The 27,445-nt window shown below is 53.8% G+C and overlaps 1 protein-coding gene across 7 annotated transcripts in view; it reads left to right on the top strand.

Moving 5' to 3' along the window:
* Phldb1 (pleckstrin homology like domain family B member 1) overlaps nt 1-27,445 on the top strand; it is a 48,389-nt gene that overhangs the window by 13,327 nt on the left and 7,617 nt on the right. The window contains exons 5-19 of one of the 7 annotated variants that reach the window (XM_038322575.1): nt 2,920-3,045; nt 4,652-6,003; nt 9,436-9,717; nt 10,082-10,222; nt 10,311-10,448; nt 12,870-12,998; nt 13,342-13,497; nt 17,196-17,306; nt 17,423-17,512; nt 21,613-21,753; nt 21,893-21,995; nt 22,424-22,468; nt 23,106-23,400; nt 23,483-23,573; nt 25,207-25,353. In XM_038322575.1, the coding sequence (XP_038178503.1) occupies nt 2,920-3,045; nt 4,652-6,003; nt 9,436-9,717; nt 10,082-10,222; nt 10,311-10,448; nt 12,870-12,998; nt 13,342-13,497; nt 17,196-17,306; nt 17,423-17,512; nt 21,613-21,753; nt 21,893-21,995; nt 22,424-22,468; nt 23,106-23,400; nt 23,483-23,573; nt 25,207-25,353 (3,347 nt within the window). Of the gene's footprint in view, nt 1-2,919; nt 3,046-4,651; nt 6,004-9,435; nt 9,718-10,081; nt 10,223-10,310; nt 10,449-12,869; nt 12,999-13,341; nt 13,498-17,195; nt 17,307-17,422; nt 17,513-20,188; nt 20,330-21,612; nt 21,754-21,892; nt 21,996-22,423; nt 22,469-23,105; nt 23,401-23,482; nt 23,607-25,206; nt 25,354-27,445 lie in introns of all 7 variants that reach the window. The other 6 variants (XM_038322574.1, XM_038322579.1, XM_042054764.1 and 3 more) reach the window with 6 other exon arrangements.

The following is a 27,445-nucleotide window of genomic DNA, read 5'->3' as shown; positions in this document are numbered from 1 at the left end:
GGTACGGGTTGAGCGGTGAGTCCTCACCCTGGTCAGCCACTGCCCTAGGCAACCGGGCGTAGACGCTCCGGTTGGGAGGGGCGTTCTGGGAAGGGTGAGCGCAATGAGGAGAATGGGGTCCTCGCCCCTCTTTGGGAGCCTGAGGCTGTGAATCTGATGGCGTTTGTACCCAGCACGTCTTTGAGTGTGTGTGGGGGTCTGTGACTGTGCAGACCCCATCTTCCCCACCACTGAGCAGTCTGCTTCTTGGGACCCGCCTCCGGAGCCTGTTGAGGGGGTCCTGTTTAGGTTGAGGGAGCTAAGGCTATGACTAAAAGGAGTCTCTGATGGGAAGAGTCACAGGCTCATCACCCACCGTCCATTTGGCCAGTCCATTCTATTTGTGTGGCCAGCCGGGCAGTGACTGTCGCTCTGAGTGTGCTGCATGTCTGCCCATATGGCCGTAAGCCTGTATGGTTTCTGAGTGTCTGTGTGTGAGTCTGCGTAGGGTGTTTCCCTTTTGCATCTCACAAACAGGATCCACCCTCTCCTTTGCCCAGTGTTTTCCCCCCAGATGTGCAGTTCCTCCACCCACCTGTACACAGCTGGCCTCTCTGAGTCCTTTTAGGTAGGGAGGACAAGGCAGGGACTTTTGACTCTGATTGAATGGCCAGTGTTTCCTGGGATTCTGAAGAGAGCTAACCCTGGGGATGTCTGAGTGAGCGGAGAGGGGGCTTCCTAACATAGATGGCTGGCCAGGTCTCTGGGGCAGTAGGTGCCAGAGTTGGAGCAATGCCTGCGGCCCCTGAGTACAAATAGTAAGTTAATTTGGGCCAGAGCTGCTCTGCTCTCTGTTCCGCTGCCCTCCTGCCCACTCTATTAATACAGCACCAGTGCCTGGCACCACTATTTATAGCCCAGAGCAACATGGCCACACCTCCTGTGGGGGGCAGGGCAGGACAATGACTCCAGGCTGTAGGTGCCAAGGTAGAGGGTCCCTAGCTACCCACAGCCTCCTTGGGTGGTTCTGGCACTGCTTGGGTAGACTTCACCTTGCCTCCCCACCTGCAGCCCAGTTTAGACTGTGTGGTCAGCCGCAGTCCCTTGCCCCCCTGTCACCCTAGAGTGGACTGATGATCCTTAAAACTCGGCATTAACTAGACTGTTAAATATTCGGCTGAAAGGGATGGGTGACTGGCTTTTCCTGAAACAGCTGCAGTCGTAATTAGGTGGATGGCTTGGGTGACTATTATTTATCCCAGTTATGATTACTATGGGATTAGCTCCTCTGATTGGTGGCTTGGCAGGGAAGGCTTTCCCTACTCTCCCAACCACCCATCAGCCTTTAGAACTGTTGGTGCCGTCTGCCTGGGAGGGCCTGTGGGTGTGCCAAAGTAGTGGGTGGCTTTGTCCAATACAGGTCTCTGCCGTGGGTGGGCTTCTTAGACTGCGAGCCCCTCAGTGTCCAGGGTCTCAGAATCGGGCCTCTGAGTTCAGTAGGGGGAGTCAAGTACCCACTTGGCCTGGGAAGTCCCTTGCCCTTGCTGCCTTCCCTGAGCTGAGCTGCCTCAACGTCCTGGAATGTTGACTTCTCTGCCAGTCAGAGCCCAGACTGGCATGAAGCATGGGGCACTAGGTAGCACCGGATTGGGTAGCCAGGAGGTTGTGGACAAATTGGAAGCCTCAGTGGTGGAGAGCCCTAGGGGTCTGACTTCTTCCAGTAGGCGTCTTCTGCAGGAGCCTGGAAACACCTGGCAAGGCCAGGAGGAGGAATTCTGCCAGCCAGGCTTAGGCGCCTGCGGGCACACCTGCTGCTGTGCACACTCCTGGGCCCCTGGCTACATTTTCTGGCTCCCACATACCCACCTCCTTCTATGCACTCGTACTTCCTGGGCAGGACTGGGCTTGTGTCTCTTGCCTGGGAATGTGCTTGGCTTAAGCTGAGCCCAGTGGCGTAGAACTGGCTAGATTCTATAGGAGACCAAGAAACAGTCGGGGGTGGGGTGGGGGGGGATGCTTTGTCCAAAAAAGAGAAGCACTCGCTTTCTAGATGCTCAGAGAGGGTTGTAGCACTCCTGAAGCCATGTCACAGGATGGAACTAGAGTAAGTTTTAAGTCCCACTAGGTTGTTTTGTTTGTCACCATATCGTGTGTGTGTGTGTGTGTGTGTGTGTGTGTGTGTGTGTGTGTGTGTGAGACTCAGGAAGATGCTGCCTCTCAAACTAACCCTTTTACCTTAGGCAATTCGATGGATCATAGGTACACATTGGTGGTGGGGTCTCTCTCTCTCTCTCTCTCTCTCTCGCTCTCTCTCGCTCTCTCTCTCTCTCTCTCTCCTTTCTTTTTTTTCTTTTTTAGATTTATTTACTGTATGTGTAGTGTTTTGCTTGCCTGTATGTAAGGGTACCAGATGTACACCTGGTGCCATCAGACATCGAAAGAAGGCATCACAGTCCTTGGAACCGGAGTTCAGATGGTTTTGAGCTACCACGTAGGTGCTGGGAGCCAAACTCCAGTCTTCTTCAAGAACAGCAAGTGCCCTTACCCACTAGCCATCTTTCCAGCCCCTAAGGGTTCATATTTTTTTCTGAAGAACCTTTTCTACTTCTGGAGAATTTTTGCATATACAGTCTTATTAACGCTGGGAGATCTGGTAGTATCAAGCCCCGTTTTTATGAGAGAACTAGCTTGGAGGTGGAGTGGCATCACATGAAGATTGTGTAGCTAGTGCGGAGCTAGCAGGAGGACTCTGATTTGGGGAACTTTCTGTCAGTGATCTTTCCTACTCTGGCTTTTGCTGTGGGGCTCATCACTGGGCTCCATCGCAGGGCAGATAGGCATTGTATGGACACCGACTACGGGCGGGGTTGGCTCTTGGGAGCTGACCGTAAGCGTGCTAGTGTTGTGGTTGGGGTGGCTAAGTGATTGCTGTCTCTGCAGGCTGCATGTTGTGTCTGGGCCAGTCCACCTTCCTGCGCTTTAACCACCCTGCTGAAGCCAAGTGGATGAAGAGTATGATTCCAGCAGGGGCCCGGGCCTCAGGGCCCTCCTACAACCCTGGCTCTGGTAAGCATTCAGCTAGGACACAGGGCTGGGTAAGTGGCACCCCTTTAGACATGTGTCCTTGCCCATTCCAACCACTCTTGAAGTATTAGGGCAGGACAATACCAGTGGTCTGGGCTCGCTGCCACCTGCCATGAGCTGGTGGAGAATGCTAGGCCGTGGGGTCACTGGAAAAGATCCAAGGCAATGCTGCTTGGATCAAGCTGGGAAGTTATGTGCCTTGAGGATATACAAGGTTCTGTTAACCTGTAACCCTACGGCCTTAGAAGCTGACTCCACGTCTGGGACCCTGGCCCTCTTGTGTTGCCAGAGTGTGTCATTCAAGGGGACCGGAGTGTTATGGTGAACCCTTAGTATCTTCCCGGTCCCCTCTGCTGGTGATCATGTCCTGAGGCCCTCGGGCCAGGCCATGCCGACCAGTGACTCAGAGAACAGCTGCAACTTGTGTGTGAATTATTGATCTCCGGAGGAGAATTGGTGATTGTTCTAGGAATCAACACAGGCCCCTCAGCCAGCTGCCTAGGGGGTGGGGTGCAGATGGGGACGCTAACAGGGTGCGTGCCACCCTAAGTTCTGCAGTGGCGTTCAGATGGCTGTGGGACTAGAGGGGCCAATGCTGATGCTGTGGCAGGTGAGCATGTATGCTGGTCAAGGTCACTCGATGGGATGATTATTCGTGACCTCCGTAGTTGGGTGACTTCACAACAGGCACGTGGTCACTGGGAACGCATGACGGCCACTCTGATTTAGTTAATCTTTGCAAACCAATTCTAATTCTTCACTCCCTGCTCCAATGTTTTTCAGTCCCCTGGGGGCTCACTTTGCCCCCACCCCAGCCTGGTCATGTCACTCATTTGGTTGTTTGGGTATTGGTTCTGAGGATTCTAAACTCCTGGGTGGTGGTTGACAGAGGCTAGGGCCAGGCAAAAGCTGGCTCTTGCTGGTGTGGTTTTAATGGAATAATTGGAGACACTAGGCTGTACCTCGAGGCTCCTCAGCCAGGCTTCCAGGAACAAGCCATTAGCAAATCCTTCTCCTGTGTGGGATTGGATAAACTGGCACGGCTGTCACTGCTCATCTGGCCCTGGAGCCCCCACCTCAGGCTCTGACTGCTGGATTGAGAAGCTCTGGTAGCCTCTTAGACTAAGTAGCCCTGCAGCTTCTGGCCAGCTCCACAGTAGGACCAAACCTCTTTTGCAGTGTGCCCACCTGCTCTTTCTAAAAGAGAGGCACAGAAAGTTGGGGAAACCAGGGCAAGGAGGACTGTACTGTTGGGGTGAGCTGGAAACAGCTAGGCTTAGAAGTAAGTACCTGTTATTGTTGCTGACTCTGTCCTGAGTCATTCACTGTTAAAGCCAGGAAGGTCCTGCCTATCACCTTCCTTTATAGGAGGGGACCTCAGGGCACAAGAGTTTGGCTAAGGTTGCAGAACAGGTCAGTGGCAGAGAGGGCTGGTGCCAAAACTCATCTCTTCTGGCCCCACTGCCCTAGGATGACGTTGGGTGGTATTTCCTTGCTTGTGCATGTGTGCGGCTCCCTAAAGCCAAAAAAACAAAAACAACAGCAACAAAAACAAAACAGCTTGAGGCCTGTTTGCTTTTCCTCTCAGCGGAATCAGAGAGCCTGGTGAATGGGAACCACACGGGCCAGCCTGCAACCCGGGGACCTTCAGCCTGTGCCAGCCACAGTTCCCTGGTGAGCTCTATTGAGAAGGACCTGCAGGAAATCATGGACTCGTTGGTGCTAGAGGAGCCTGGAGCTGCCGGCAAGAAGCCTGCTGCCACGTCCCCGCTGTCACCAATGGCTAATGGTGGCCGCTACCTGTTGTCCCCTCCCACCAGCCCCGGTGCCATGTCTGTGGGCTCCAGCTATGAGAACACCTCTCCAGCCTTCTCTCCTCTTTCCTCACCAGCCAGCAGCGGAAGCTGTGCCAGCCACTCACCCAGCGGGCAGGAGCCAGGACCTGCGCCTCCACTGGTGCCTGTCCGTTCTTCTAGCTACCATTTGGCTCTGCAACCCCCACAGTCTCGTCCAAGTGTAGCCCGTTCCTCTGAAAGTCCTCGGCTGGGCAGAAAAGGGGGTCACGAGAGACCTCCCAGTCCTGGTCTCCGGGGTCTTCTGACTGACAGTCCTGCAGCCACAGTCTTGGCTGAGGCCCGCAGAACCACCGAGAGCCCCCGACTGGGTGGGCAGTTACCTGTGGTGGCTATCAGCCTGAGTGAATACCCATCTTCTGGTGCCCGCAGCCAACCCACAAGTATTCCTGGCAGCCCCAAGTTCCAGTCTCCAGTCCCTGCTCCCCGCAACAAGATTAGCACACTCCAGGAGCGCCCTCCCAGTCCTTTCCGTGAGCCTCCAGGCACAGGCACAGAACGGGTGTTAACGACCAGTCCCTCTCGACAACTGGTGGGCCGAACATTTTCAGATGGGTCCGCAACTCGTACCCTGCAGCCTCCTGAGAGTCCTCGCTTGGGCAGACGAGGCCTGGACAGTATGCGAGAACTGCCCCCGTTGAGTCCATCTCTGTCCAGAAGGGCTCTGTCTCCACTGCCAGCCAGGACTACCCCAGATCCCAAGCTAAGCAGAGAAGTGGCTGAGAGTCCTCGGCCCAGGCGCTGGGCAGCTCATGGGACTTCGCCAGAGGACTTCTCCCTGACTCTGGGAGCACGGGGCCGCAGGACTCGGAGTCCCTCACCTACACTCGGGGAGTCCCTGGCACCTCGCAAAGGCAGCTTCAGTGGCAGACTGAGCCCAGCCTATAGTCTGGGCTCCCTTACTGGGGCTTCACCTCGTCAGAGCCCCCGTGCTCAGAGGAAACTTTCTAGTGGGGATTTGCGGGTGCCTATCGCAAGGGAGAGGAAAAATAGCATCACGGAGATCAGTGGCAATGAGGACGATCTTTTGGAGTATCACCGACGACAGCGCCAAGAGCGGCTCCGGGAACAGGAGATGGAGAGGCTGGTGAGCCGATGCCAGGGAAGCTGCTGCTGCCCAAGGCAGTGCATCTGCCAGGGTGTGGGCAGGCCAGCTGGCAGAGAAGGAGAGGCCATGTACAGGGCCTGGGCTTCTCCAGGATAAACCATCAGGATAAGTGACCAGTATCTCATGATCCTGGTGCTGTGAAGAGGAGCCTTCCTTGAAATCTCTAAGGCTTTTTAAACTTTTACTTGTATGTGTGTGTGCATGCATGTGCAAGTGTGTGTCTGTGTGTAGGCCAGAGGTTAGTAGTGTCTTCCTCGGCTGCTCTTCAGGCAGATCTCTTTGAGTTTGGGCCAGCCTGGTCTTCATAGTGAATCCGAGGACAGCCAGGGCTACACAGAGAAACCCTGTTGCAAAAAGAAAAAGAGAGGAATGTTTGTTTAGCTTTCTCTTTTTTTTTTTTTTTTTTGGTTTTTCGAGACAGGGTTTCTCTGTGGCTTTGGAGCCTGTCCTGGAACTAGCTCTTGTAGACCAGGCTGGTCTCGAACTCACAGAGATCCGCCTGCCTCTGCCTCCCGAGTGCTGGGATTAAAGGCGTGCGCCACCACCGCCCGGCTCTAGCTTTCTCTTTTTATAGTGCGAGACAACCTAGGACCTTTGTTATACCAGGACAGCACTCCTACCACTGAGCTAGATCCCAGCCCCAGAATTATTTTTATTTCCTACTCCTCCGCTTTTTTTTTTTTTTTTTTTTTTATTGGTTTGGTGAGACAGAGTCTCACTATAAAACCCAGTGTGGCTGCAAGCTTGCTATGTGGCCTAGGTTGGGTCAAATTCATAATCTCCCTACCGCTTTCTGCGTACTAAGATTACACGCCTGCATCACTATGCCTAGATTGTGTGTGTGGTGGTGGTGGGGCTTCCTTTTTATTTTTTGTTTTTTTGAGACAGGGTTTCTCTGTGTAGCCCTGGCTGTCCTGGCATTTGCTCTGTAGACCAAACTCACAGAGATCCACCTGCCTCTGTCTCCCAAGTGCTGGGATTAAAGGCGAGTGCCACCACTGCCCTACACATCCCAGACTGGCCTTGAACTAACTCCAGATCCTCCAGCCTCTGCCTCTTTCAGCAAATCCTACTGGCCTGCACCACCAGAACTGGTGGATTCCTATCCTAAAGCATTTATTTATTACCAGCGCATGTGTGCATGGGTGTGTTGCTGAAGGCCTATGGCATGGTAAGCGTGTGGAGGCCAGAGGACAGGTTTTGTGGAGTCTCTCTTTCCTTCCATTTTTACATGGGCTCCAGGGCTCAAACTCAGGTCATCAGGCTTACACGGCCAAGCACCTTTACTTGGGGCTTGTTCTTTATAGGGCGCCCTCGTCCCCTTTTCTTGCTTCTCTTTGGCCTCTGAGTGGGCATGAACCTGCTCTGGCCCAGGTGGGCCCTCTAAGAGTATGGTACTAAGGTAGAGGAGAAGCAGGGAGGGCAGCCCCTGGCCTGCCTCCGTGGTTGTGTGATTGTATGTGTCTGCGTGCATAAATGGTGCTGCTGAGTCTGGGTGTGGTTATGGGCAGCTGTCCTAGATATGGCATCTGAGCTAGGAGGGGGCTGGGATTCCCCCAAATAGCATAGGGAGTTCCAGGGGCATTGACTGCTGGGTATAGCATGCTCAGAGCCCACATATGAGAACATGGATTCTCCCTTCCTTCTCTTGAGAGCAGAAGCCCAGGATTTTGGGGGACACAGGTACTCTGGAATTGGTTTGAGGAGGACATTTGCCTGAAGAGTCTGGGAAGAAGCTGGTCCTCTGGGTGAGGATGTGGGGCAGTGCCCTTGTGGGAGGCAGGACCCCTAGTCTTTGTCCCGTGTCATCACTGTTACACTGTGGCTATCCTGGATCTTCATCCTGAGAAGGGACCGTGAGCCCTGGCACATCAGTGCTGGGCCCAGCCTCCCCACCCCCAACCCCACACACAGGTACACACCTCACCACCAGCCCCAACCTGCCCCACCTGCCACTTTAAGTCAGAGGCCGCCCGCCCACACCCTGCCCCTCCTACCTTAGCCAGGCTGCTTATCTGGGTCCTAGGGCGGGGGTGAGGCATTGGCCCAACCTCCTGGGTGTTACGGCTTGGTTCCTGGAGGGTTTTTTTTTTTTTTTTTGCCACAGAACTGGGCAAGCCGCAGGAAGGAAGCCAGGTGAGTCTTGTGGGGTGGAGAGTTGAGGCCACAATGTAGGCGGGGACAGAGATATTAGAGACCCCAGAAACCCTGTCAGGGTCTGGGCTTGAAAGTCAGGGCTGGGGTGTTATATGTAAGTGGATGAGTAGGACAGAGACCAGAAACATGACTGCCATTGTTCCCTCGCCTCCTAGGCACCTAAGAGGTGACCATTTCTGTGTCAGGATTTACAGTGAGAGGATAGACTGACAGGCCACAGAGTACTTGCTCACACCTAGCCAGCTTAAGTTGCCAGTAAGGAGCATAGGGTTGGCTGTCTGCATGACTTGGAGCTGAGGCGGAACGGGAGGAAGACAGTGCCCTCTATGCCTTTTCTCCCTGTGTCTGTGGCCCGTGGTCTGCTCTCCGACCTTGTCTGTCTGCAGGTGCCCACCCAGCTGTGCAGACTATGGTTATCTGTGTGTGTGTGTGCGTGCGTGCATGTTGGGGCTGGTGTCTTTGTGTGTACCTACCTGTTAATGCTGATGTACCTCCCAGCGCACATGGATGGTCTGTGTGTGCCTATGTAGAACTAGTGATCCGTGTGCCCCTGTGCCGGAGCCTGTGTGTGCACCCCTGTCACCAGAGCACCGGGTGATTCTGTGTCTCAGGATGGTCTTTAGGCTGCTGATGGCTGTCTATTCCTGTGTGTGTTTGGATGAAGAAGCCTCGGGTAGAATGAAAGTGGAGAGCAAACAGGACAGTGGGAGGGGCCAGCCACATGGACAGGTGGCATCCGGCCTTATTCTCTGGCCCACTTTTGAGAGACCCTCTTTCCCTCCTCCCCTCTCAGGATTATTTGATTTGATTTGATTTTCTGAGACAGGGTTTCTTTGTGTAGCCCTGACTGTTCTGAAACCTGCTCTGTAGACCAGGCTGGCCTCAAACTCACAGAGATCCACCTGCCTCTGCCTCCTGAGTGCTGGGATTAAAAGCATGTGCCAACATACCTGGCTGAATTTATTTTTATTTTTTATTTTTATTTATTTATTTTTAGTTAGGGTCTCACTATGTAATCTTTGGCTGGCTAGCCTGAATCTCACTACATAGACCAGGCCTCAAATTCTGAGATGTGCTGGTCTCTGCCCTCCTGAGTGCTGGGATAAAGGTGTGCACCGCACTTGTCTTTCCCACAGGTCTTAAGGTTGAGGCCGTCCTCACGATGATGAATCCCTGGCGTTCAGAACACCCTGACTTGGGCCACCCTAGATCTCAGACTTTCGTTCCTTATGTTCTGCCCCCCATTGTCCCTAGGAACGCCAGCGCCTGGAGACCATCTTGAACCTGTGTGCCGAGTACAGCCGAGCTGACGGGGGACCCGAGGCTGGGGAATTGCCCAGTATTGGAGAGGCCACCGCAGCCCTGGCATTGGCAGGGAGGAGGCCCTCAAGAGCCTTGACAGGAGCCTCAGTGGTCTCTGGAAGGAGCGGTGAGGAGTCTGGAGGTGCCTCCCAGCGCCTGTGGGAGAGCATGGAACGCTCTGATGAGGAAAACCTCAAAGAAGAGTGCAGCAGCACGGAGAGCACCCAGCAGGAGGTTAGGGGCTGAGGGGGCGGAGCCAGGAGCTGATGGGAATGCTAGGGCCCAGTGAGGAGGGGGAGTGAAAAAGTACCAAGGTGAAGACCTGTGGGAGTTAGGAGGAAAAGGGAGGTGACCATGACTTTCCCGAGCTATAAATGTGCTTTATGACCTGTTTTTCTTTGGGGCCCCACCCAACTCTGGCACTCTGGTAAATCTTTTCCCTATAACTGAGCTCCCTGGCTGGGAGGGAAGTAGTCTCCGGTTTTAGCCTAGTTACCCCGTTCAAGTAGTTGGAGGAATGTGTGATCCACACCCTCTTAGTCCGTCTGATCCCGGAAGGTTCTAGACTTCCTCCATGGGTGGCTCTCCTCCCCTCCAGCATGAAGATGCTCCTAGCACGAAGCTCCAGGGAGAGGTGCTGGCTGTGGAAGAGGAGCGGGCTCAGGTGCTGGGGCGTGTGGAGCAGCTGAAGGTCCGAGTAAAGGAGCTGGAGCAGCAGCTGCAGGAGGCAGCCCGAGAAGTGAGCTGCCTGGGAGGCCCGCAGGCTCTGGGATGGGGCCCCGCCCTGAGTTCCCTGCCTTGCTGAGGGTCCTGGTGTCTGTGTCTAGGCTGAGATGGAGAGGGCATTGCTGCAGGGCGAGCGGGAGGCAGAGCGAACACTGCTGCAGAAAGAACAAAGGGCGGTGGACCAGCTGCAGGAGAAGTTGGTGGCCTTGGAGACGGGCATCCAGAAGGAGAGGGACAAGGTAACCCATACCTGACTGCCTGTGGCCCAGAAGAGAAGGAAAAAATGCTTTCTGTAGGGCTGTACATCCCCTCAGCATCCATCCTGCACACCACATGGTCTCTGTAACATTCCAGGGACGGGGGCCTTGTTCTCTATGGAAGGTACAAGCTTGGATGGTACTGCCAGGGGCTGGGCTGGTGTTTGGGGTCTCATTTAGCTGGATCTCTGTGCTACTTCTGGTTGCCTGGGTGCCTGCCATTCTGGAGCCTGCATGGTTCTTCTAGGAAGTGCCAAAGCCCTTTCTTGGGCAGTGAGCACAGCCTGAAGCACTGGTGCTGCTGGGATGGGGGACAAGATTCAGGTTTGGGACCCACCGTAGGGAGAAGCACTCCCTCCAGCATGCTCAGGTGCTTAGGATGTGGTCTTTGGGAGATGGCCCACAGGCCGGCCTCTGTTTCCTGTCATCAGGATCTGCAGCCTCCCATCCCAGATGGTCCCAGCTCCTGCCCCTGCCCCCTTCAGATTTCGTGCCTGTCTTCAGGGGCTGCTCCGTCCCACAGGGGCTGTGCCAACCATGTCCAAGATGCCCAACAGCGTGCCAAAAGCCCTGAAGTGGAGAGGGTTCATCTATTTCTGGATTTGACAGTATTTTTCTAAGAAGTTTTAATTTTCCTCCTGGATTCTATTTTTGAGAGTTATCTTCCTCTTTTTCTCAATTTTGAGAATCTTAAAATTCATTGCCCCCCCTTTTTATTTACAGAGCTTTGGCTCTGGCCCCCAAAACCACACTCCCAGATTCTGTGCCAAATTAACCCAATGCTTGCCGATCAGGCCTGCACTAACGCCCCCTCTAATCACTGTCCTGGGCTCTCCGCATGCCCCTAACTGCCAGGCCACCCAGGCAGGGCTGAGTCATGCCAGCTTTACTAACTCCGTGGGTGCCTTCGTGCCCCTGGTCTCGCCCCTCTAATGTTGCCTCCGTCTTTTCTTGATGCGGGACCCCATGGTCAGAAAGGAACTGGCAGGAAGGCACAGCTAAATTTTGCTTAGTGGATCATTGACAGGAGGGGTAGGAGGATGTGTGTGTTGGGGGAAGATATACATGGCCAAAGAGCTGATCTGCCCAGACAGTGCCTTCTGCTGGAAAGGCCTGGGCTGCTGCCTCCAGAATGTTGAAGGGCAGGGGTTGGAGGTGAGCTGTTGGTCCTTCCTGCCTAGCCCTTTGGAGCCGAGTGCTTAGGAGGTCCAGATGTGAGCTTGGAGGGCTTGGACAGGGTTTTTCTGCCCACTGAGTGGCTATCCATTCTTGCTGAATTCAGATGGTTCCTTCCCTCTCTCTATTCCTGGAGGCCACCTACAACACAGAGTAATTTAAAGACAATAGTGTCTGGACCTCAGGACCTGACCTGAGCAAGGCCTTTCCTGTGTTAGGTGAGCTAGGCAGATGCAGTGAGCTGGGCAGGTGCAGCAAGGGAGTCTATTCCTTAGGAGTGAGGCATTTAATAAGCAACTTGGCTAGCCTCAGTTTACTGAGCTTGCCCAGAGGCCGGGACTTTGCCTTCCCTTTGGTCAAGGTGTTTGAGGTGGTTGGTGATGGTGGTGATGGTGGTGGTGAGGAGGTTCTCTTGACTTTCTCTCTCAGCTTCCAGCCCATGGCCCCACTCTGGCTCTGGAATCAGTAATCATAGTTTCTCCTCTGCCTGTCCTTCGGAGGGGTGACTCACCAACTCCTCCCCTAGTCCCCCTTTCCGCCCTCAGAGGTGTCATCTCGCCCTAGACAGAGCCATCCACCTCCTCCCTGTATCCACTCCTAGGGCTCCTATTACCATGGCAACAGGCCGAACTAATTGCAACCCTCATCCCCACTGAAGTTCAGCCTGCTTTGCTGGCACCCCACCCCCACCCTGGGCAGGAGGGGAGGGAGGCCATGGGGGTTGGGCTGGGGTCCCCTTGCTGCACCGCTGTAGCGCTAATATCTTCAGCTTCTCGTTTACTCTCTAACGCCTGGATTTAACCCTACCCACCACTCCCATTTTCCCCAGGGTTAAATTTTGGTCTCGGGACAGTATTAGAGCTCGAGGCTCAGTTTTTGCCACGATGCATCAGCTTTGACTTTGGTCTGGAGCATAAACGGAAGGTCCTGTCTTAGGACCTACCTAAACATTTCTAAAGGGACCAACATTTCCACCCTGCCCCCACACCTCTGCATTTTTTACACCTTCCCCTGCCTGAGTCCCGTCTTACAGCTCTGCTCCTTGCCTCTAGCCTCACCCACGTGCCCTCCTTCCTCTCCTGCTCTCTTCTATCTCGGTGCTTGCCCCCCACTCCCGGTGTCCCCCTACGCCCGCCCCTGCCCCCCTGCGCCCCACGCCGGGCCGGAGTTGAGGAGTGTGTGTTCTCTCTCCCCTGTGCCCCGCCTCCCTCCCCTCCCGCCGACCAGGAGAGGGCGGAGCTGGCCGCGGGACGGAGGCACCTGGAGGCCCGCCAGGCGCTCTACGCCGAGCTCCAGACGCAGCTCGATAACTGCCCCGAGTCAGTGCGGGAACAGTTACAGGAGCAGCTGAGAAGGGTCAGTTCCACCAGCACCCTCCCCCGGCCCCCGTGGGCCACCGCCCAGACCGAAGACAGGAGAGCGGTGGGACGGGACCACCTGGCCCCTGCAGTACCTGCCGGACACTAGGGTCGGTGCAGTGGCTCGGAAGGGGACCGGCAAGGTTGGGTGGGTTTCAGCGCTCCAGACGGCGATGTCCACGAAAAGGGCTCAGCCAACCGAGCAGAGGGAGTTGGGGAGTGGGGCCGGTTCCTTCCCCAGTTTCCCCGGGTCCAGCCCCCATAACTTTGGACTCTGTGGCCTGGCCCAGAGTGTCTTTGAGAGCACTCCCACCCAACCCCGGACTCCACTGTCGTTGAAGGAGGCAGACGCTCTGGAGACTGAGACAAAGCTCTTTGAGGACCTGGAGTTCCAGCAACTGGAGCGGGAGAGCCGCGTGGAGGAGGAGCGGGAACTGGCAGGCCAGGGGCTGCTACGGAGCAAGGCTGAGCTGCTGCGCAGCGTGTCCAAAAGGAAGGTGTGCACTGCTCACTCCCGGACAGGCTGGTGACAGAGGCTAGTGACCTGGGGTTGAGTCACAGCATGTGACTTTGTGAAAGTTAAGGCACAAAAGACACTTTTTCGTGTCTCCTTTTCCTAGTGATTATCAGAAAAAAAAAAAAAAAAGAGAGAGCTATAGTGAGAAGATGGAGCGTTGTCTCTGATGCATTCCGATTTGCTAACGCTGTGGTCCTCTACCGGTCTCAGTCACGCCAAGTGTAGGCGGTGACAGAAGGATGGGACAGGTGTTCAGAAGAAGCAGGAAAGGGCTAGGGAGGATGGTCTAGGTGATGTCCAACTCTGTGATACCCACGTCAAAGACCCACATGCAGTTTTCTGGCTAGACTGAGATGGAAGGTGAGGATAGTGAGGTCTAGGGAGTAGGGTTCAGATGTGTTGAGATGGGACTTGCCGGCCAGCCCGGGTTTGATGGTAAGCGGGAACCACTGGATGTCATAGGCCTAGATCCCTTGTTCCCCTCCCTGAGCTGTTTTGCCTTAAAATACCCACCTGTTGTGGGGGACTGGAAAGATGGCTCAGTGTTTAAGAACACTGGCTGCTTTTCCAGAACACCCAGATTCAATTCCCCTCACCCATGTGGTGGTTTGCAATCATCTCTAACCCCAGCTCCAGGGGATCCAGCACCTCTTCTGACCTCCTCCAGCTCCCGTACATAGGCACACAGACACACAGGCACACATACAATAAACATATTGTTAAGATGTACCTACTGCCCTGATAGAAGATGTAGAAAAGGAAGAAAACTAAAGTTTCCCAAGCTCATGTTCCAGATGCCCAACTAGGACCTTCCCTTGGCTTTTCTCGTGCTGTCCTTAGGATATCTCATGAGGTGGGGCGCTCTATAGATGAGTAACTAGAACTCAGAAGCCATGGTTTGCACAGAGCCTTCCAGTGTATAAACTTCAGAGTCAGAGTGGGAATGCAAGGCTGCTAGGCTTCAAGGCCCAAGGCATTTTTGCTGTTCTCCATATGGTCTGGGTTGGCACTTCTTCCAGTTCCCCCTTTCACCTGGAGGGAACACAACCAGGAGGCTTAGATCAGCTGGTCTCATTCATTAGCGGTCTGGAGGGGAATCATCTCTAGGGACTATGTCTCTCCTCTTTGTGACCAGCCTAGGACTCAGGAAACCTGCTCAGCCATTAACACCTAGGGTGTGTGTGTGTGTGTGTGTGTGTGGTGTGTACTGTAACATTCTTTCCTATCCTGCCTGTGAACTTAACACCTAGGATATGTGTGTGTGTGTGTGTGTTGTGCTATGACATTCTTTTCTGTCTTCCCTGTGAACTTAACACCTAGAATGTGTGTGTGCGCACGCGTGTGTGTGTGTGTGTCTGTCTGTGTGTGTGTGAGATAATGACATTTTTTCCTGTCCTCCCTGTGAGATTCGCCCTTGTGTCTGCAGAGTTCCCTCTGGCTCTGTTTTCCCCGGAAAACCGAACAGCCTATGTATCGGTCCACTATGGTTCAGAGTGGTTGAGAAAGCTGGCCTTGGAATCCTACAGGTCTTGTGCTCGTCCTAAGTCTACCGCTACCCAAGAGATTCTAACCCTAAACATCTCTAAAATGGGCATAAAAGCACCTGCTTCATAAGATTAGATGAAGTAACAGATTTTAAAAAAACATCCGGGAGCACCCCAGTCCTCCTCCATTATATAGTAAGTGGTGGCTGTTGCTGGGAGTGGTCCTGTCTGCGGTTTTTTTTTGGGGGGGGAGAGGCGTGGGCTGACTCCAAGTTTAGGATAGCTCCCTTCACCATGCCGCCTCCACCCATGTGCTGCTGGGAAGAGTGGCGGTCTTAGATTAATCTAACACACTTTGCCTAAGCTCTCTTTTCCTCTCAAAATGTTTTCATTTTCTTTTAGCATATGATTGTTGAGCCAGGGACTGCACTAAGCCCTGTTTGGGTTGTGGAGACAGAAATGGCACTGGTCTGCTCTGATCTTACGGGAGGGCAGAGGTGGTGGTGGAGACAGTCACAGATCACAGGCAAGGTGGATAGATACGGACTAATGTGAGTACAGAGACAGGAACAAGGAAATGGAATAGGCAGTCAAGGAAACCTTGGAGAGGAGGACGCATCCAGCCTGGCCTTGGAGGAGGAGCCTTGGGGTAGTGGGAAAGACTGGAATGGCCGGCCTGGGCCAAGAGGGTGATGGGTGAGGACTGAGAGTCTACAGTGGCACAGAGCACAGCATGGCAGAGCCAGGGTGTGTGGAGGGACCAGTGGGCAGGGCACCGGCTCTGAGAGCCCTTCAGTGCTGGGTAGGGAGTTTGTGTTCTGTCTGGGGGTAGTAAAGAGCCAGGGAAAGGTTTTGAGGACATGAGTGATTTGGCCTTGCTGGGTTTTGTGGGGTTTTTTTTTTATGTTTATTTATTTGGATGTTCTGCCTTCTTGTGTGTCTGTATACCATGTGTTGGCTCCCCTGGGACTGGAGTTAAAGGTAGTTGTGAGCTCCCATGCGGATCCTGGGAATTGAACCCAGGTCTTCTGGAAGAACAGCCAATGCTCTTAACCCTTGAGTCATTTCTCCAGGCCCCACTTGCTGAGTTTTTGTTTCGTTTTGGGGGAAGGTTTGAATCAGGGTTTCTCAGTAACTTTGGCCCCTGCTCTGGAACTCACTCTGTAGACCAGGCTAGCTTCAAACTCACAGAGACCTACCTATCTTTGTCTCCCAAGTGCTGGGAATAAAGGCACGCTCTACTACCGCCCAGCTCTTGTTGAGGTTTTTTTTTATTATTATTATGTATACAATATTCTGTCTGTGTGTATGCCTGAAGGCCAGAAGAGGGTACCAGACCCCATTATAGTTGGTTGTGAGCCACTATGTGGTTGCTGGGAATTGAACTCAGGACCTTTGGAAGATCAGGCAATGCTCTTAACCACTGAGCCATCTCTCCAGCCCCCTCTTGTTGAGTTTTTAAAAAATTACTGAAGAACCTCAGTGCGGTTCACACTTGAGTTCCAAGGCTATGTCCCAGTTTCTCTGGTAAGAGGCAAAAAGAGTGCTTGAGCCCAGGAATTCAAGTCCAGCCCAAGGAGCAGGAGACCTCATCTCCAAACTAAAGGAAAAGGTGGGGCAAAAGAATCTCCTTGAGTTCAAGACTTGCCTCAACTCCAAAGTCAGTTTAAGGCCAGTCTGGACTTACAGAGTGTGTTAGAGCAAGCATGGACTATCTAGTGAACTTAAAGCCAGTTTGGATTATTTAGCAAGACCAAAAAACCAAAATCAAGCAGACAATATTACTCAAGTAATATGGCATTCTTTTTAGGATGTGAGGAAATTCCGATAACCAAACAAGGTTCAAAGGCTTCTTTAGGAAAATTTGTAGAAATGCAGAGTGGATCTAAACATTATGAGAGAGAGCAAAATCCAACAGGAAGTGGAGGGCCCAAATTCTAGCGATGGGAAGTGTGGAGGGGGAATAGAGGATTGGTTGCAGCTAGCTTGTCTAGTGACACAAGGTCACTGGGTGAGAGGGAGGAATGAAGGAAGGAGCTGACCTCTTTAACCAGGATTCTTCTGGGGTGAGTTGAAGCCAAGCAGGAGAGTATGATGATTACTGTCACAGACTCCTGGGTCTTTGGACAGGAGACTCAGCCAAACTTTGGGCTGTTATGTCCCTCCAGGACCTGATTTCATCCCTTTTCCTCAGGAGCGCCTCGCTGTACTAGACAGTCAGGCTGGGCAGATCCGGGCCCAAGCACTGCAGGAGTCAGAGCGTCTGGCCCGGGACAAGAATGCCGCCCTGCAGCTACTGCAAAAGGTAGCTGGCCTTGGGTTCCGGGAGAGAGACACGGGGTGGGATTGCCAGCACAGGAGTCGGGTGTGGGTCCTCACTCCTGGCTTCCATGCCTCTGACCCCGCTGTCCTGGCCTCCAGGAGAAGGAGAAACTGACGGTGCTCGAGAGGCGATACCATGCACTCACGGGCGGGAGGCCTTTCCCGAAGACCACCTCGACCCTCAAAGAGGTAACATGGCTGGCTGGGGCTGGCTGGGTTAGCCCCAGTGTTAGGCTTGAGGGATCCGGGAGACTCAGGAGCATCCTGGGTGGCTGAGTGCGGTGCACTTCCTGTCAAGATTTGAAGAAGATGCCCTTGGGGGCTGACCTTCAGCTCCTCACAACCACCAGCCTCTAGTTGCCTTTGGCACCTCATACTTTTTGGGGTGGCTGAGTATATGTGAGAGGCCCAGGGTCTCTAGGAGGGGTGGTGGAGAGCTCATAATTTAGAAAGGCTCAGGACTGGGTGAACCTCACTTAAAGAGGAATACAGGGACCGTGTATCATTACCCCGGGCCTCCTGGGCTTCTGTCTAAAGCTGGACTTTCAGCCTAGAAGGGGGCCTTAAATTGAATGGTTCTTTCCCAAATCTTCGCGTCTAGTGTGGGAAGTCCAGCTGGTTTCCCGACTTTGCTCTCCTCTGTCTCATTGTCCAAACAGCTTCGGTCTGGAGCAGGGGTTGAGTTGAGCGTTAGGGGTGAGGCCCCTCTCACGTGTGTCCTCTTGTAGGCTCAGCTGTCCATCTCCGTGTCCTCAGAGATGGGGCTGGAGACCAAGGCTCTGGGCCCATCCCCAGGGTCTTCTCAGGCTGGGGCCTCCTCTGTTCCCTTAACCCCTCCTGCTTCCACTCAGCTCTGTCCAAAAGCACAAGAGGTAACGGCAGCTGCCTGCCTGCTCTGCTCTGCCCTCTGCCTGTCTGCCTGCTAACTAAACTCCTGCCTCTGGCTCTTCCCAGGGAGGGCGGAAGGGCATGTGGCATCTCCTTGGGCTGGCAGTTTGAGAGTTTGCGTGAGTGTGCCATCTTGTCATTCGCGGAGTGCCTGGGCATCCCGTACAGGATGTTAGCTTGCGTTTGCGTTTGCTTGCGGTCTGCACGCCATTCTCTGATGCTCACAGCATACTGAACTCTGCCTCATCTTCCTTTTCTCTGAACCCAGAAGATAGCATGGCTCTGGGGCTAGATGGGGTGCCCTAGTAGGCAGCCTAAGGATCCTGTGCCTTGGCTAAGCTCACTGTGGGTGACCAGCACCCAGATCACCTCAAGGCTTGGGGAATAGTGATGGAGTATCCTGTTCCTGTCCTTCAGCCTCCAGTAAAGTGGAGTGACGTTTTTCCAAGTACTTACCCAACCCATTTTCCTGCCTGCTCTCTGCCGACGCCAGGCCTGTTTCTCGGAGCCTGTCTCACTCAGGCCTTAGTGGTCTCTCCACTCCCCTGTTCTGGTGTTCGACCCCTGGGGACCTGTCCTCTTCCTGGGCAGTGCCATGACTAGTACTTAGCACTGCATGCGTGTGCCCAGCTGGGGATGCCCAGTGTGATAGAGGCAGATGGGACTCTAGGAGCTGGGTTCTGATTCTCACTGGGCTTTTGGAAGGAAGACCTTCTCTGGGCATCTTCACTTGCTCTCTGCCCCGGACCAATTCATAGATGGCTATGTTGGTTTTTCTCTGGGCAGCAACTAAATGCTACACTCATCTCCAAAGTAGAGGTCGAGCAGAGCCCTCCATAGTCAGTTCTGCCTGCCTCTTTCAAGCCCGCTTTCCCCCAGCCGTTGTGGCCATAGTTGGCTGCCGAGTGCCCTGTTCCGCTGTGGAACTCTAACCTGGCATGGAGTTTGGGGTATTGAGGACTTGTTGAACCTGTTAACCTCTTCTCTGTCCCCAACCCTGGACACCCTAGGAGTATGTGAGCCTGGCTGAGGTTCTCCAGTTCTGCTTTCGCTTGGACCCCTATGCTTCTGCTGCCTGCCCCGCCAGACTCCCCCAGCCCCTGCCTGACAGCGAGGTACCAGCCACAGAGTGTGCCCACCTGTGCCCAGGGGCCTCCATTGCCTCTCAGTCTGGGTGGGGGCCAGGGGCAAAGGGGTCTTGAGCTTGGCATAGAGGGTTGAACTCGGTTCACCTTCTTCCGTGGGATCTTAGGAGCTCTCCTCAGCACCCAATGGCCTGGGAAGGCCAAACCCTGTCTTTTAATCTCCAAGGAGACTTAGAGTTGACCTTTTTAAGCTGCGACCTTTCTCCTCCCCTGTGGTCAGGGTCGTATCTTGGGTTCTACTCCCATTAACCTCTTGTATTCCCTCCTGTGGCTGGCCACCTCTCAAGTACGTGACGCTTGAGCAGCTAAAAGTGATGTGGGGCACCTCACCCATGCCCCCAGCCCCTTCGCCAGGCCTGCCTTCCTGGGCTTCTGCCTCCCGGGACCTGGTTCCCATCACCCGTCTTCCTCCCATGCTGTCCTCTTCCTCCTTCGCTTCCGTCACGCCTTCATCTAAGGTTGGTGGTCTGTGTGTCCTCGCTGCCCCCATTCCATGGCTGGCGTGACTGTGTGTGTGTTGCCCCCGCTCATTGGCCTCTGAGTTTTAAGCCAGCTGAGACCCTAAGGCGATGCCTGATGCCTGCAGGTGCCCGCAGCCTGGCGGCTGACAAAGCACAAGTCCGTGCCCTAGAACTTGTGTCCTGACTGTTTCTCTTTGCTCCCAGCCCAGTCCGTGTGACTGTTGTCTTACTGTTTTTCTCTTCTTCTCCTCATGCTCTCCTCCCTCCCTCTCTTCCTCCCTTTCCCTTCCCTCCATATTTTTCTTCTCTCCATCTCTCCCCTCCTGTCCCTGCCCTTCCTCTCCATCCTTGCCTTCCCCCTGCCCCTCCAGATGGAGAAGCTGCTGCTCCCTGCTGTAGACTTAGAGCAGTGGTACCAGGAGCTGATGGCCGGGCTGGGGACTGGCCTCGCCGCAGCCTCCCCTCGCTCCTCTCCCCCGCCTCTGCCTGCCAAAGCCTCCCGTCAGCTGCAGGTAACCTTCGCTGCCTGTCTTCCCAGGTCCTGTTCCTGTCCGCTCTGAGCACCTGCTGCCAATCCTTCAGGCACAATGTACACCTTGTCATGTGGTTACCCAGCAGGGCACAGAGGGGCCTGTATGCCCGGAGAGGGCAACAAGGGTCTTTTCCTGGGCATCCATCTTGCCATTCTGGCACTTTGGGAAGCTAGGGAGTCCAGCACCTGAGTCCAAGGGGGTTGGGATTGAGTGACCATTAGAAGGACGTTTTCCCCAGAGTTTCTCACGTGGACTGGGGGCTTGACGTGCCCTTGGGCCTGCTGTGGGTAGGACTAGTGTCACTCAGGGAAGCTGCTGGTATTTTATTCTCCTGGTCTTCTCAGGGGTGACACTTGGAGGCAGGAAAGAGGGTGGCAGGTTCTCTGAAGTGACAGCCCTAGAAAGCCAGCTGTGTGACCACCGTCATATCTGAGTCTCCAGCAGTATGGAGATTGTGGGAGGCACAGGCGCTTGTGCCACCAAAGTGTGCTCCCCTGCTGAGCCCTAGTGCCTGTGATCCCACCTCTTTACTCATTCTTTAGTGAAGGAGCTGTACCTCTGGGGCCGTGACCTCAGCTAACATCTTGTGGTCCCTTTGAGAGGATCAGTTCATGTAACACATGAGGTCCCTCTATCAGGTGCCAAGCTGGCTGGAGACTTTGACTGCTTTTGATGCATTGAATCCCCACCACAGGCCTTTGAGGTAGACGGTATTAGCCCTCATTGTATAGATCAAAGGCTGAGGCATGGGGGGAACATAAAACGATCTCACCCAAGCCACTCAGCTCAGAAGCAGTATGGAGACTCAGCGTTCCTGTCTCCAAAGGCCAGATGTGCTGTGTGTCAGCACCGTGAGGGAGTTTGGCCGGGACTTCATCTAGCTCTGCCCTTTCCGTTACAGATGCAGGGTAGGGAGGTGAGTGGCTCAAGGCTACACAGCCTGTTAATGGCCTTCACTTAGTGTCCTGCAGAACCCTGTCCAGCTGACACTAACTTCTTGCGTGGGTCACTTCATAGGTCCTTCCTCATATTCAGGCCTGGGCCAGAGATTGGCTCAGGGAGGAAGGGACTGGAAAGGTGGTTGGGCAGTTGCCAATAGCTTCTGCCCACTGGGCTGACTCAGGAGGCTTGTCTGCTGGAGCCAGAAGGGCTCAGAGGCCCTGTGCTGGGGTAGTGCCTTGGATCACAGCTGATCTAGGTGCCATGAAGCAGCAGCCGGTGGGGAAGCTGGGTGATCACTGGGCAGTACCTTTCCTTTCCAGGTTTACCGCTCCAAGATGGACGGCGAGGCCACCAACCCTCTGCCGCGGACCCGTAGTGGCCCTCTCCCCTCCTCCTCAGGCTCTTCATCCTCCTCCTCACAGCTCAGCGTGGCTACCCTGGGCCGTAGTCCATCACCAAAGGTCTGAGGACATGTGTGGTGTCAGGGATGGAGACAGCCATGTTGGGCAGAAGCTAAAGCTGTCCGTGCAGATATTAGGCTGGGGATGGGGTCCCCTGAGCCCCAATACTAGCGCTCCTACACCCCCCCCCACCCTGCAGAGTGCCCTGCTTGCCCAGAATGGCACCAGCAGCCTTCCTCGCAACCTGGCAGCCACGCTGCAGGACATTGAGACAAAGCGCCAACTGGCCCTACAGCAGAAGGGTAAGTGGCTGTAATGCCAGCCTGCCCCTGCCTCTATTCCCCAGGCAGAGTCTCTGTCACCTCGTGCACACTCAACCCGCACCCAGGATATTTCCTGTCACTGGGATCTGGGCAAGAGCAGCAAAGATTCAGATCTCATGAAGATCTTCCTGGGAGTTCTCAGAAGATCCCAGGACGGGACGAAGGGTCTGAGGACTTGTGACATCTTAGAGGGCCCATCTCTGACCAAGTAGGGTGGACATTGGAAGCAGTGGGTGGATGTGATGAGGCCCTCCAGCAATGGTTTCCTGAGACACTGGCTTTTCAGACAGGAGTCCTGTGGCTTTGTGTGTTTCAGTTGTTTTGAAAGCCCATGTCTGTGCCTCTCTCTCCTCTTATCCCCTCTGTGTCTCTCTCCTGCACCCTCTGCCCTGGGCCCCCCACACCAGTCGAGTCACTTCCTGCCGAGCCCCTCCCACCCGACGACCCAGCAGGTAGAGCATTGGTTACTGAGGACATTGCTTTGGCCAGGCAGCCCCTGTCCTGACATTAGCATGATGTGTCCTGCCCAGGCTCTGCTGCCTACTGGCATTACCCACCCCACCCCCAACCCTCTGGCCTCGCTGGGCTAGGGTGCTTGGCTGGCTTCCCGTTCAGCTCACCTCCCTGTTGCGCTCAGCTAAGCTTTCTAGTCTCCTTGCCTTCCCTCCTGCTCTGGCTGCAATTGCTTCTGAATTGCTGGGGGCCTGTAATGTCTGGGGGGGTGTTTCCCACCATTTTCCCTCCTCCCTCCCCAGCAGACGTGGTGGGTGCATGTGTCCTGCTCATCTGTACAGGCCTCAGTTGCGAGCTGGAACAGCTGGCTGGCATGCTGCCTGGGCACCACCAGGGCAGTTGTGGTGCCCTGTGTGTGTCCAGGATGCGGAAAGAGGCCTGAAGTCAGACTGCAAAACACTGGCCTACATGACCTGCAGGGGCCACTGGCCTAGAGCTGTGGGAACCAGGCAGCTGTGGGGCAGGGGCTGCTCTGCCTTAGCCTCTTCCTGCCTGCCTCCTCTCTCTGTGATGCTCCAGTCTTCCCGCCCCTGGTGAGTGAGGAGCCCTCTGTGAATCCCACTGCCCCTCCTGCAGGGCACCAGGTGATTGAGGAGCAGCGGCGGCGACTGGCCGAGCTGAAGCAGAAAGCAGCCGCTGAGGCCCAGTGCCAGTGGGATGCCCTGCACGGTGCTGCGCCCTTTGCAGCAGGCCCCTCCGGCTTCCCTGCGCTCATGCACCGTTCCATCCTGCACCACCTGCCAGCTGGCAGGGAGCGTGGCGAGGAGGGCGAACATGCTTATGACACCCTGAGCCTGGAGAGCTCGGACAGCATGGAGACCAGCATCTCTACAGGGGGCAACTCAGCCTGCTCCCCTGACAACATGTCCAGGTGCTTCCTCCCTCTAGCCGTCTGCTTGTGCCCGGTGCCCTTGAGCTACTTGACGAGCTCTCTCTTCCCCTTCCCTCCCTAGTGCCAGTGGTCTGGACATGGGCAAGATTGAGGAGATGGAGAAGATGCTAAAGGAAGCTCATGCAGAGAAGAGCCGGCTCATGGAGTCCAGGGTGAGGCTGACTGGAGCCAGGAGGCAGCAGGTGGTGAGCACGGAGCTGCCTTCCACCTGCCGTACCCCAAGCCCTTCCGCCCGCTGTACCCCAAGCCCTTCTGCCCACATTAACCTTATAGTAAAAGTCTGTATTTCTCAAGTGTGGCCTGGGAGACTTGGGCAGGCTACAGCGTCCCAACCCTTGGCACACAGGCCGTCGTCACTCTGTCCAACCATGTGTTTCCTATAGGGTAGCTTCAGTCTCGTGCCCCATCCTGTGGACCTTGTGGGAACCTAAGTAGGGGGACATTCTCCTTGGGGATAATTTGGAAAAGCAGAAAGTGGGGTTGAGGTAGAGGATCAAAAAGAAAAAGCCGGGTACCTAAGTCAGGGCAGAGACGTTGGTTAGTGGGACTGAGGAATCACAGGGGCTGAAAAAAGGAAGAACTGACCATATGGATGGAGGACCAGCTAAAAAAGATGTCTCCATGTTATTGACATCAAATTAAGGCAAATTTATAAACCTCTCTTGGAGGGAAAGTTAGAGATGATGCTAAGTTTTGAGATGTAATAAAACTAGTGCAGGGGTCTCTGCTGATTATCACACAAAAAATTCAATTGTGGCCTTAATCTCTGTGAAATTTGAAATTCAACACTGAATGTCACAAGAAGAATTTAAAGAGCCATGTTAAGTCAGTGACTGGAAAATGACTGTATGCACCAGCTGTCAAAAAGAGTGGCTCACTCTGGGGCTGGAGAGATGGCTCAGCAGTCAAGAGCACTGAATGCCTTTCCAGAGGACCCAGGTTCAAACATTCCCAGCACCCACGTGGTGGCTCACACCTGTCTGTTAACTTAGTTCCAGGGAATCTGATACCCTCACACCAATGCATTAAGTTAAATAATTAAAAGGAAAAGAGTAGCTTACTAGCACATGCTCTAGGGATTCATGTGAAATTGTAAGAGCCGGAGGCTGGAGAGCTGGCTCAGCAGTGACAAGGGCTCGCTGTTCTAGCAGAGGGCCACAGCTTGCTTCCTAACATTTATGTCACAGTTTTCTATGACTCCAGCTCCTAGGGACCTGACACCCTCTTCTAGCTTCTGTGGACACCTGAACATACATGACGTGCATATGCTAGTGCACAGGCGCACACGCACATGCACGGAGAAGTAAATAAAAATATTTATTTTGTTATAACCAGGTGTGATGGCGTCTACCTCTAATCTCAGCACTTAGGAGGTAGAGGCGGATGGATCTCTGAGTTAGAGACCAACTTGCTCTACATAGAATTCTAGGCCAGCCAAAGTAACATGAGACCCTGTCTCAATAAAAGAAAGTTATACAAGACTCACTTTATTGAGTGCTATTTTTGTGCCGGAATCTGATGGCATATCTGACTTCTTTTAACTTTTACCCCATTCCCAGAAGCAGATTTGTTGAAGCCCAGTTTCCTAATGAGGTAGCTGAGGCTTAGAGAGAGTAAAGGACTTGGTAGGGTTGTATCATGGTGACAGAACCAGTGGTTGAAGTGTTTATCCTTAGCCAGGAGAGGGTGGCCTTTGAGGACATGCTTGCTTAGTGAGATGATTGTCCAGGGTCTGTAACTCTGTGCAGGCCTGAGGGCATTGACCCCCTCTTTTCCTTTCTGCAGGAGCGGGAGATGGAACTACGGAGGCAGGCCCTGGAGGAGGAAAGGCGGAGGCGGGAGCAAGCCGAAAGGAGGCTGCAGAGTGAGAGCGCCCGCAGGCAGCAGCTGGTGGAGAAGGAAGTGAAGCTGCGGGAGAAACAGTTTTCCCAGGTAATGGTCAGTTTGACGGGGCTGTGAAGCAGGCCCCTGTGCCGGGCGGTGGAGCCTGGCAGCCAGAAAAGATGACTGTGGGCTTCTCGCGGGCAGCATTCCACCTGGGACTCATTAGCTGCTAAGGCAAACGCACAAGGGTTTGTTGGTGCGTGCGTTGGGGTGGGTGGGGTGTGGAGCTGTCCACCCTCCTATATGTCTCTGGAATCAGAGGGTCTGAAGAAAGGCACACCTAAGCGACCACTACAAAGTCATATTTATATATATATAGAGAGACAAAGACATGGGATTCTGGGTATGCAGAGAGAAAAAGACGTGGGATTCTGGGTACACCTTCAGAGTTGACAGGATTGGTAAGAACCAGGACGGCTGCCTTGGGCTCTGTAGGGCCCTGTTCCAGTTTTGGGAGTCTATGCTATCTATCCCTTCTACCAACTGCCAATCTTGCATGTAGCACTCCTTGTGTACCAACCCTCTTCTCATAGGGCCTTTGGGCTCCAGTCTCTGTCAGCTGTTGACAGCCTTACTCTAACGTTAGTATATAGCTTCTCCTCGGGCAAAATCTCTCATTGCCCAAAACTCGACCTTCCCCGGGAGATATGAGCAGGGGGGGAGAAAAGGGGCCGAGCAAGGACATCTGCATGTGTGCCGGTCCCTCACCCTGTGAGTGCTATAGAACTCAGCCAGGCGGCCCCTTCTGACTGTGTCTCCATAGTCTTCCCCAAGCTGGGGTCCTCTGGGACCTCCCTGTAGAGGGACCAACAACCACAGCTCCCTCGTTTTCTGAGATGCAGCAACATAAAACCTAGGAGGTAGGACCCGTACTGGGTTTTGATAATTAAGAAACCTCCAGAAGCTAGGCAGGGTATGATGGCGCACACCTTTAATCCCAGCACCCTGGAGGCAGAGGCCTGAGGATCTCTGTGAGTTTGAGGCCAGCCTGGTCTACAGAGCGAGTTCTAGGACAGCAGGGATACACTTAGAAACCCTGTCTCGGAAAAACCAACCAATCAACAAAACAAACAAACAAAACAGCAACAATTAAAAAAAAACAGCACACAATTAGAAAGAAAAGAAACCACCAGTGGGGCTGGAGAAATGGCTCGGTTGTTAAGAGCATTTACTGCTTTTGCAGAGAAAACAGGTTTTGGTTCCCAGCAGCCACACAGTGGCTCACACAGCTGTAATTCTCCTTCCAGAGGGTCCTGGTGCCCTTTCTGGCCTCTGAGCACGCCACTGTGTGGTATGCATGTGTGCAGCAGGTATACACTAATACACATAAAATAAGTTTTAAAAAAAATCAGAAACTCTGGAGTTTTTCCACCATGGTCTAATCTTTGTCAGAGACCTTGTCCCCTTTCCTGTCCCCGCCCTGACACCTCTCAGACCCTGTCCTTCAGCCTCTGTCTCTGAGGCTAGGGCCTGGTAGTAGAGGAAGCCAACTTTGCATCTCTTGCAAGTTGTAGATTTTATGTCATCTGTGACATTTCTCTTACTTGATTTTGTTGGTTTGTTTTTCGAGACAGGGTTTCTCTGTGTAGCCCTGACCGTCCTGGAACTTGCTCTGCAGGTCAGGGTGGCGTTGAACTCACAGAGATCTGCCTGCCTCTGCCTCGCTGCCCGGCAACATTTTAAGGTTTTTCTGGAAAAGCAAGAGTAGGAAAATATTCCAGTTAATGGAGAATTCTTATTAGTAAACAGAGATGAAGTAGACCTTAGTGATTGTCTGGAGTCTCTATATTAAATATTCAGACACTAGAAGACTATAATGCAAACCAATCACTAAACAGATTATTTTACTCATTTTTCTTTCTTTTTAAAGAGAGGTTCCTCTGTCTCTCTTTTAATTATGTTATGTGTTTAATGTGTGTATGTGTTGAGGGGGGGATGTATGTACAAAGGTCAAAGGATAACGTGTGAGTTTCTCTCCTTCTGCTGTGTGGGTCATCAGGCTTGGCAGCAGGCTCCTTCACCCACTGATCCATCTCAGTTTGTCTTCTGATGGTGGGGATGGAACCCAGGTCCTTGACAGTGCTAGGGAGGTGCTCCTCTCTGACCTGCACCCCAGCCCTGGAGCACAGATCTCCCCTGG

Source organism: Arvicola amphibius, chromosome 3 (genome assembly GCF_903992535.2).
Source record: "Arvicola amphibius chromosome 3, mArvAmp1.2, whole genome shotgun sequence".
In the NCBI taxonomy this organism is placed as follows: Eukaryota; Metazoa; Chordata; class Mammalia; order Rodentia; family Cricetidae; genus Arvicola; species Arvicola amphibius.
The sequence above is the reverse complement of the archived record's forward strand: the minus strand, read 5'-3'. Positions and strand labels throughout refer to the sequence as shown.